Source organism: Littorina saxatilis, linkage group LG2 (genome assembly GCF_037325665.1).
Source record: "Littorina saxatilis isolate snail1 linkage group LG2, US_GU_Lsax_2.0, whole genome shotgun sequence".
Classification (NCBI taxonomy): Eukaryota; Metazoa; Mollusca; class Gastropoda; order Littorinimorpha; family Littorinidae; genus Littorina; species Littorina saxatilis.
In genome coordinates this window covers 59,186,652-59,197,692 of record NC_090246.1, presented here as the reverse complement: position 1 = coordinate 59,197,692, position 11,041 = coordinate 59,186,652, and the positions used below count along the sequence as shown (strand labels likewise).

At 42.8% G+C, this 11,041-nt stretch overlaps 1 protein-coding gene across 1 annotated transcript in view; it reads left to right on the top strand.

The window, feature by feature from the left end:
• The window catches only part of LOC138959919 (myocardin-related transcription factor B-like), a 138,092-nt gene that overhangs the window by 98,267 nt on the left and 28,784 nt on the right, over positions 1-11,041 (top strand). Inside the window, exons 5-6 of the mRNA XM_070331591.1 lie at positions 6,296-6,361; positions 7,666-7,721. Of these exons, the coding sequence (XP_070187692.1) occupies positions 6,296-6,361; positions 7,666-7,721 (122 nt within the window). The remainder of the gene's footprint in view (positions 1-6,295; positions 6,362-7,665; positions 7,722-11,041) is intronic.

Sequence of the window (11,041 nt, the reverse complement as noted above, 5' to 3'; positions counted from 1 at the left end):
GGGAAATAGAAAATAACCTATGCGCACTTCTTCTGCACTGACTCCGATAACAACCAGACTCCGAAGATGTTTTCCATTCTTACCCTCGGTATTACAGTCTTTCAAAAGACGATAAGCTTGGATGAACTTCACATTGAAAATAGGAAGAAATATGCTGTTGTGATTTGCTTATTTTGCTTAAAAAAAAAAAAATTTTAAATTAAAAAAAAGGCAAGAAGCGTCGATGGTCTTCAGACTACGTGGTATGGAAAAATCGGCTGTTGCATTTTGCTTATAGTGAAGAAGGCGATGCTTTTATTACCAACGGCGTTTAAGTCTTGTGTAATGGGGAGAATACGATACACTTTGATAACCTTCCCGTTGAAAAAAATGAAGAAATGTGCTGTTGCATTTTGTGTATGATGTTAAAAGTGAACAAGACGATACGCTTTGATGAATTTGCCATTGAAAAGAGGAACAAATCCGCCGCTGCGTTTTACTTATCTTGTTAATAGAACAGCGCATCTGCTAAACAAATAAATCCTGGGCACGCTTCCAACCTCATGTCAGAGAGAAAAGATGATGTAACTGTGTAAGCCTCAACTCATCTCGATCAAGTCTGCCCGTACGTCTCTCAAAGAACACTTCAACACTTTGACCCTGAACTTGCAGTCATTGAGCGGTTGGCGAAAGCTGAAATACAGTAGAACCCCTCTTTTAAGACATACACATTTGAGAAAATCACGTCCAAAGAGAAAGGGATTCTTCATTAAAATGGGAGTATTTTTACACACAAAAACTGGATGATGACACAACCATTTGTCGAGGATAGCGTAGGCACCCGGTCTGCTCCCCGCCTAAAAAAGGCCAGTGCCGTTCCGTCTTCGAGGGACTGCGTGGGTTTCATTTCGGAGTTTTCCTTCTCCTAGACGAGTTTCCTTCCATGGATGATGAGCCTCCTCTACCCTCGTTTTGAATTCAGAGTGGTCTTCTCTTAGGATAGCTGCCTGCCAGGGTTGACGAGCCTATCCTGCCCGGCTATTTGACCCATAGCTGGAGGTTGGTTCGTGGGCACCTGGGCGTTTCCACACACCGGTGGGCCCGCATGCCGCACGTCTAGGGGCCAACCTCCTCCGAGTCCTTGTAGTCTAGCCTGGGGCCTTGCGGTACCCAGTTTACGCCTGTCGCCGCGATGGAGGCACTACATAGGGCTTGTTGTGGAGAGGTTATTGTACTGGCAGGAGAGACTGACGCATTCTGCTCTCTTTTCGCATTGTCCTAAAAAGGACAGACGGTGCTAGCCAGCGGTGAGGGCTGAAAGCGAGAAGTGACAAGCACAAGACACTTCGCCAACACACTAGACACGTCACACAACCGTTTGGCAGGCAAAAAACTGGATGAAAAAACATCTGAAAAAGCGCAAGGTCTTTAACACAGGCCGGGGGAAGTCTTCAATCGGGGGAGGGGGGAGAGAGGCTATAAGAAAAGGGGGTTACAACGTAAGATGTAATTGTATTCGCTGTGCTGTTTGTTGGGATCTCCGTGTGACCTAGTGTCGAACCCTGTTGTGAAAAGCATGATCATGCCAGAGGTGTTGCCACTAGCTATGGTGCTGTGTTCACGCGAGCCGTGGGTTATCGGTGGAAACATAAACAGTGTTATGTTGCATTACCTGGCAGCCATTCTGCGATGCTTGCGGATGATCGCTTGATAATGCTGCCATGATGCTTCCCGCATTTCAACTTTTACTCTCTCTTCTCTCTCTTGCTCTTGTTCTCTCTCTCTCTCTCTCTCTCTCTCTCTCTCTCACACACACACAGTCACACACACACACACACACACACACACACACACTGACACACGTTCAACGTCCTTCGCCCCTTTTCCTTCTCAATGACTAATTACAACAAAGGCCGTCACTTACAGATGAAGACGGATGAACAGCAAAATAGCACCCGTAGACAAAAGCTGCTCTAACCATCTGGAAAAATCCACAATACTTCTTGGCTCAGAGCCAACTGCACTCAAAAACTCTTCTCCTCTTTGCTTGAAACAATCACCTGTACATGGAAAGAGGGTGTGTGTGCTTGTGTACAACTGAGCGCACGACAGGGACGGTAGCATATCTGTTCCCTTACACCCCCCACCCCACCTCCTGCAAGAATTCTCTTCCGGAAGGTTTTTGTTGCAGTTCCAGATAGATTGACCCAGCATAAAATTATGCCATATCTTTGCAGTAAAATAATAATAATAAAAATTTTGAAAATCTTTCGAGATACTGCCAGAGACTATAGAGTATACATAGTCTCTGATACTGCGACCTTTGTGTTCGGGTGTAATTAGAGTGAGTGGGAAAATAAAGGTTAGGAATTTGCTGAATAAATGTTTTCATCAAATGTCTGCCAAGCGCATACCAATCTTGTCTCATGGAAAGAAGCGGCATGGCATGTTAAATGAGATTCTTTCCGCAGTTTTCCACGTTTACCTTTTACTCAAATAATGGAACCCAGCACCACAAATAAAATAATTTCTGGGTTGTCTTTGTGGGCGTTTTTCTTGTGATTGTATCGTAGTTAAATTCATAGCTTTTGTTAATAAAAAATTTTTTAAAAAAGACCCTTACAGACATGATTATCGTTCATTTTTCCTCGTGATTGTCAACCGAGAAGCGTGGTGCACACAAGGAAACAAAAGAAAGACTATGCAATCCTGACTCTTTAAAGCCGTTGTCCTACTTTGTGCGTTGCCAACAAGATCGATTTAGGCCTGCAAGTATCATCGCTTTTTGTCATACTTGGCTTTGTTAAGACTCGACTGTACAGAGTTTAGATTTGAATACGTTACACGTATCATGGGGCTTGTAGTTATGGTAAATTATTACCTCCAGTGAAGATATCTCTCTCTCTCTCTCTCTCTCTCTCTCTCTCTCTCTCTCTCTCTCTCTCTCTCTCTCTCTCTGTCTCTGTCTCTGTCTCTCTCTGTCTCTGTCTCTCTCTCTCTCTCTCTCTCTCTCTCTCTGTCTCTCAATAATGTTCCTGGATATTTAAAATCACATTTCAGACATGCCACAAAAAGATATGGGTCCCAGAACCTGATTCCCCCCATCCCTCGTCTAGACTTGTATAAGTCAAGTTTAGCCTTCTCAGGAGCGTCTCTATGGAATTCCATACCCCTACCCCTCCGAAATGCCTCTTCTGTGAAAACGTTTAGGCGCCAGTTTCATTCCCGCTTAATGGGTAAATAGAACACTTTTCATGTCTGATATTTTAGTGCTTTTTACATTTAGTCAAGTTATGTTTGTATTTTGATTTGTTCTTTATGTGTATGTATTGATAATGATATACATGCGAATGATTGGGACAATTCCTCCCCACATTTGTTTTCTCCCTTTTGTTATTAGTTGTTTTGGATGTTTATATGCAATGCATTATTGCAACTATGCTGCAATTTCTAAACTATATTGTTTTTCCCAATTTTGAATGTGTATACAAAACCATAACCCTTTTCTTAATACTATTTACATTATGTACGTCTGTAAGTAACAATAACCTTGTCAATTTTACTATCTATATTATGTGCGTCTGTATTAAGTGTTTGTATAAGGGACAGGTTGTAAGATTAGGCTTTGCCTAAAACCTCTATCCTTTGGTAATAAAGTTCAGTTTCAGTTTCTCTCTCTTTCTCTCTCTCTCTCTCCCACCTCTGTACCTCTCTCTCTCTCTCTCTCTCTCTCTCTCTCTCTCTCTCTCTCTCTTTCTCTCTCTCTCTCTTCTCTCTCTCTCTCTCTCTCTCTCTCTCTCTCTCCATCTCTCTCTCTCTCTCTCCATCTCTCTCTACATCTCTCTCTCTCTCTCTCTCTCTCTCTCTCTCTCTCTCTCTCTCTCTCTCTCTCTCTCTCTCTCTCGGCACACATAGAGAAGTGATAGAAGGTTAAAAGTAATTACACGAACCCCAATAATTACAACAATCATCAAGACAGCTTATTTTGCTCAAGCGTTTCCCTGTTTTTCCTTAATGAGAGAAATTACTTCAGATTGGAAGGCGTAGTTTCTCTGTGCACCTGTCAGTAAAGATGAAAGAAGAGTCAAGTACACGCTTATATGAACCCCGTTTTTTGCGCTCTTTATAGCCGAGTTTTAAATTAAGTTTAACAGGGTGACTCCAGAAATGTTTAAACGACTGAAAGCGAATATGTAGGCAAGGGAGGAACTTGATATAATTTTGTTTAAACAAATGAATCTTTTTTTTTAAATCATCAATTGATGTATACATTTTGTGTGTGTGTGTGTGTGTGTGTGTGTGTGTGTGTGTGTGTGTGTGTGTGTGTGTGTGTGTGTGTGTGTGGGTGCAAGAACGAATATATGATCAAATATTGGCGAGGCTTGCCACATCAATGAAATGTTTTTATTTTCGACTGCTGGATTTTTCTAGCTCTTCGGAGAACCAGTGTGATTTGTTTTTCCAGACTTTGAAGAGCTAAGCAACTGATTCATTATCCAGGCTGAGTCAGAATCATCCTTCTCTCCATCTCCTCATCAAAGTGTTGACAAACGCAGGATTGAGAGCTAACAGACAAACTAAAAGGGTTCGAAACAACAAATGCAGTCATAGATTACCGGTGGTTTGGAAAGAACAAAAGCGGGGAGGGGGGGGGGGGGGGGTTCAGTTCGAATGAAGGTGATGGTGGTGGGAGCAAACGAATGATGGAGGTGATGGAGGCGGTGGTAAAGCAAAGAGCTGCGATTTAAAACAAGAATCTGGAAGACTCTGGAACTAGAAGTTGAAAAGCCTTAAAGAGTGATTCAAACAAGAATGATTGAAGAGCAGGAAAAGGAGAAGAAAAAAAGTCCGTCCGACTTCAGAAGTGGTTGAGTTGAAGGTGTTGAGATGCCAGTGTGCGTTACAAAGGTGCAAGGTATGCCAAGCAGCGGGTAGGTAGGTGGGTATGGAATGGGGAGAAGAGATGTTCAGGTTGTGACTCAACTGTTGTCTGCTGAATCAGATTGTCTGTGCAGAGGGAGATAGAGAGAGTGGTGCGCCGTCTGCATAACAAATGACTTGTTCTGGCTGGTGGTGGTGGTGCTATCTGCTTGCTTGTTCTGTGATGTGTTATCAAGCGTTGTCGGTCTGTCTATCGGTCTGTCTTCTTCTTCATGGTTCATCTAGTTATCTTTGTTGTACATGATTGGCGTATATTTATGTCTCTCTCTCTCTCTCTCTCTCTCTCTCTCTCTCTCTCTCTCTCTCTCTCTCTCTCTCTCTCTCTCTCTCTCTCTCTCTCTCTCTCTCTCTCTCTCTCTCTCTCTCTCTCTCTCTCTCGCACGCATGCACGCACATACACACGCGTGAACACACACAGGTCACCTTTTTACATTTAGTCAAGTTTTGATATAGATATGATATGTTTGCAAAAACACGCTCAGAAAGCTAAAACGAAGAGAGGTACAGTAAAGCGTGCTATGAAGCACAGCGCTACCGCGCCAAACAGGCTCGTCACTTTCACTGCCTTTTGCACTTGCGGCGGACTACGTTCAGTTTCATTCTGTGAGTTCCACAGCTTGACTAAATGTAGTAATTTCGCCTTACGTGACTTGTTTCTTATGGTGTGGGAGCAGAAGGGGGGGGGGGGGGGGGGGGAGGAAGGGCGATAGATCTTTATGCACTGATTAATGATTTGAAGCACTTGTACACGAACGCGAGACATTACAGGCGATAAAGATGCATTCAAAACGATGCAATTATTTCCTCGTTAGTATCAGATCTCTTTAAGACTGTTTGGGTTAAGGCAGAAAATAAGTTACTACTTGTTTTTGTGAAAGCCACACGTTTGTGCTTGATATGTTTTTCTTTTACTATCCAAAAATAAGTAAGCTTGATCTAGGGAAAATGGGGATGGACGGAGGTGGGCAGGAAGACATCAGTTATAATGAAGGAGGGGGTGGACTCTGTGATAAATTTCCATTTTAGAGCCACTTGTAACTTAAGAAGCAGTGAAGTTTTTACTGGTAGAACTTAGCTGATGACGCAAGTCAGAAATATTCTGGCAACAAGTTGAAAGTGAGAGCGCTCCCTCTTCCCTCTTAGCACCCCTCCCTGGTCATCTTGTATGTATAGGAAACTGTGGAGATGTGTTACACTGCCAGCCCTTTATTCCTTTATTTATGTATTCATTTATTTGCATAATGACTTTTTTGTTTGTTTGTCAACAATTTATTTAGTTATTTGTTGACTTATTTATGAAGGCTAGCTGTTTCAAAGGTGAATAATACTGGCCAACAGGATATCAAAGTGAACACTGTTTTATGTCTGTTTTCAGCACTGAAGAGGAAGCTGATGCTACGACGGTCTGTCAATGAACTTGTGGAGAGAGGCATATATCCATGTAAGTGACACTTGTTATGGTACATACTGTGCATATCTGTCTGTTGGTTTTTCTCTGTCTTTCTCTTCTCTCTGTCTGGTTGTGTGTCGATCTCCCTCAACACTTATTTGTCTTCTTACCTCTCTGATTCGTCGATTTGTGTTTCCTTGTTTATTTGACGGGAGTTTTCAGTGTCTGTGTGTGTGTTTTGTTGTTTTTTGTTTTGTTTTGTTTTCTGTCTAGCATCTGTAAACTGTTTAGAAGCTGTATTTTTTTCCTGTTTCTTTTGAATACTTGAGTTTTATTGTTTGTGTTGTCATTAAGTGTGTGTGTTGTATCTGTTTCCCTGTTGCGCCTTGTTTCTCAAGTGTTTTTCAAAGTGTACAAAGAAATCCATTCTCTTTGTGTGCGTGTTTTTCGAAGTGTTAACAATTATGTAAGGATTGTCGATGAGTTATAAAGATATTAGACTCTTCACTCTTAGTGAAGAAAAAAACGTCTCTAAAACACTGCAACATGATGTCAGTGACAAGAGCTGACATGCGAATTTGAATTTTTAGCACTAGCTGAATAGTCTTTCTCTATAATTAAGAGCCTCTCAGTCTGCGCTTGTCTTTAAACATACCAGTGGTCTGTCCGAAGCCAGAAAGATGGTAGCTGAGAGAGAGAAATCCACAAGGATGTGTCTGTGTGTGAGAAGTTGAAGAAAATGAAGAGAGTACGATTCTTCCTTCCTTCCTTCATGTCTCAAGTGCTTCTCGCTATGACGGTCAGCATGTTGATCAAATTGACACAAGTAGAAGCACTTTCAGCTAGCTTGTGAAGATGTGTAGATCATGCTGATTTTTATATGTGAGTGTTGACTATTTCTCTGGGCCCTTTGTGAACTAGCGACTGTGCTTTGAGGTTGATTTTGCGTTGAATGGGTGTGTAATTAGCATTTTTTTGAGCGTATGATATGGATGTGATTGTCTGAATCATAACCAAGTTGGGCTGACCGATAGTGACGAGCAAATTAACAGAGAGAAGAAGGGAGCTCCAAACATAGACTAGACAGCAGTAAGTGAGAGCTACGCGAAGCCCGTCTCCTGGCACCTAATAAAACAAGAAGCATTTAAATGCTGAACAAGAGAGTTTCATCGTCGTCTGATTTTTATCCTCTTCTGATTACATCCTCTTCTGAATGTCTTGTGCATTTGTTTTCTATCCTTATTTGATTTGGATGTGATTGTAACGGAATGTTTTACTTTTTGTCTGATGAAACAGTATTGACCTGTGTGAGATGCTGTGGTTATATGACACAGGGTTTCTGTTTTGGTTTGCAGCATTGAAAACGCCCCCAGCGTTTGCAGGACAACAGAAACAGTTGGAGAGGGCTAAGGTATGTAAGATTTTCAACATTGCTGCGTTTGCATCTCTGTGTGTGTTTGTGTTGTGTTGTTTTCAGCTCCTTGTTAGCACGTTGCCAAGATTTGCAGCCCTTGTTATGACAAACGGCTCTTAAAACAAACTCTGCTGAAACGATCTGCTGGAGAGTTTTTAAGGGAAGTTTTTTTCTCTCCGTTTATTGACAGTTTGAATGTATTATACCCGAGAAGTTTTATGGCCTAAGACGACAGATAGACCGTTGCTGTGCCAAAGGTAATGTTGCGTTTGCTGAGCCAGCGAGACGGTGGAGGTTGTGGTGGGAAGTGTTGGAACATGGCCGGGTGAGAGGAGAGGTAATGAACTTGGCAATTAATGTGCTTTATGGGCCGTGGGCAGCACTAGCCCCGCATATGGGAAGGGGGGGGGGTGGACGGGAAGGGGGAGATCGACTCTCTCTCTGTCTCTCTCTCTCTCTGTCTCTCTCTCTCTCTCTCTCTCTCTCTCTCTCTCTCTCTCTCTCTCTCTCTCTCTCTCTCTCTCTCTCTCTCTCTCTGTTCATCTCTCTCTGTTCATCTCTCTCTCTCTCTCTCTCTCTCTCTCTCTCTCTCTCTCTCTCTCTCTCTCTCTCTCTCTCTCTGTTCACTTCCACCCCCACCTCTCGCCCAACCCCTCCCCAGTCATTTGGCTTCAGCACCTGTGCCCATCTGGCCATGTTTACGACTGACCGGTCAGCCATTAGAGGGCTGAAAAAAGGCAAAGCAACCGGTATAGATGAAATCCCAAACGAGTTGCTTCGCATCGCAGGTGATGATGTTACTACTTACCTGGTAGAGCTTTTTAACAAACTGTTCCGCACAGGAACATACCCAGCTGAGTGGGCCAAAGCCATTATTCACCCAATCTTCAAAAAAGGCAACGATGAGAACCCTGACAATTACAGGGGCGTGTCGCTGCTAAGCTGTGTCAGTAAACTGTATACTGCCATCATTAACAATAGATTGACTAAGTGGGCTGAAATGAACAATGTCATGTCTGAGTCCCAAGCTGGGTTCAGAAAAGGGTATACGACAGTGGACCATATTTTCACGTTATACGCAGCTGTAAGCAAGCAACTTAAACAACACAAGAAACTGTATGTGGCCTTTGTGGACTTTCAAAAGGCGTTCGACACTGTCAAAAGAGATGTACTATGGAATGTACTGCTCAAGATCGGCATTGGGGGCAAAATGCTTCAAACACTCAGAGCAATGTACTCAAACGTATTATCTTGTGTTCGGTGTAACTCTGACTACACGGCCTTTTTTGAGTGTATGCAAGGTCTCAAACAAGGATGCTTGGCAAGCCCAAGCCTGTTCTCTTTTTTGATTAACGAACTTGCGTCTGAAATGATTCTAAAAGGGAGGCATGGAATTCAACTTCTTCCGGGTGAAATTGAACTATTTATCATGATGTTTGCTGACGACATAGCATTGCTCTCAGTGACACCGGTGGGACTACAAAACCAGCTAAATATATTGCATGAAGTTGCCGACAGATTAGGTTTAAAGGTAAACAAAGAAAAAACAAAAGTGTTGGTATTTCGCAACGGTGGATACTTGGGGAAAAACGAAGCCTGGACATTTGGTCACGACAACATGTACGTTACCAACTCGTATAAATATCTCGGCTTAACCTTGACCACCAAAGTTTCCATCCAACGATGCTTTGAAGACTCTATTGTACGAGCTAAGCGTGGTGTTATCGACATTTTTAGAGTTCTGTGGAATATTGGATGTTATGATCTAAACCTTTTTTTCACACTCTTTGATACACAGATTACCCCCATATTGCTATACGGTTCAGAAATGTGGGGTTGTTTTGATTGCTCTAACATTGAAAAGGTACACATGTTCGCATGCAAACGGATAATAGGTGTTTCCCCTCAAAGTCCCAACTGCATGGTATACGGAGAACTCGGTAGATTTCCCCTATCAGTTCTCGCTGCTACCAGATGCGTTAAATACTGGTTGCGGCTAAATCGCCTCCCCAACACAAGATATGTAAAAATGGCCCATGTGATGATGAGGAACATGGCAGACAGAGGGACAGACAATTGGTCCGCTAGGGTCAGGAACCTCCTATGTGAAAATGGGTTTGGACATGTGTGGACGTACGGCTATGTCGGCAACGAAAAACACTTTATCAAGGCTTTTCAACAACGCCTAAAAGACTGCTTTATCCAGAACTGGCATAGTAAGCTGGAAGACAGTGAGAGGTATGACACATACAAATTGTTTAAACCTGATTTTGGAAGAGAAAGGTACCTTGACCAAATAGACAATCCATATATTCAAAAAGTGTTCACAAAATTCAGACTTGGGGTTTCACCCTTGATGTGCAACAAACAGAGATACTCTGCAAACGGTTCACATGTTTGCCCACTTTGCAGATACCCTCACGAAAACGATCACCACTTTCTTTTTAAGTGCCCAGTATACTCGGATATAAGAGAAACTTACTTGGAAAATGTCTTTGAAATTGGTCAACTCGAAAACTCGTCAATGCAGATACTACTAACACAAAACAAAAGTAGGTTGTGGGCACTCTCCCGGTATACATTTTATGCATTCAGGCATCGACAGCAACTGCTAGGCTAAAATGAATGTGTGTAAATGATTTCCGATCGATATGTTTCAACCCTTAGCACTGTATATGCACTTGTTCTTACTTGTCTCTGAGAGAGTATACATTGAAATGGAAACTCTACTCCCCCCTTGTACAAACACAACAGTGTGGTTTACAATAAAAATTCTGAGTTCTGAGTTCTGAGTTCTCTCTCTCTCTCTCTCTCTGTTCACTTCCACCCCCACCTCTCGCCCAACCCCTCCCCAGTCATTTGGCTTCAGCACCTGTGCCCATCTGGCCATGTTTACGACTGACCGGTCAGCAGAGGGGATATAATGCTGTCTGCTTCCTGCATTCCTCCACTCTCAGATGTAGTGCTTGCGCTGTGTGTATTATGTTTGTGTTGTCTGTGCATCTGGCGTTTGGTCAGCAGCCACTCTGATATGTGCGTGTGTCTGTCGGACTCTCTGCGGCATTAGTTCTCCAGTCTGTTCATGGTTGTGTATTTTCTTGATCACTTTGCGCTGGGTTGGAGAGGAATGGGAGAGAGGAGTTTGTTTATTCTATAGTCGGTCAACCCCAGTCTCACATCTTTCCTTTCATCACCCTCTTTCTTCTGCTTTGCCATTGTGTGGGTGTGTCTGTCTGTCTGTCTGTCTGCCTGTCTGCCTGTCTGTGAGTAAGTCTATGTCTGTGTGTCCGTGTCTGTGTTTTAAGGAAGATGAGCTG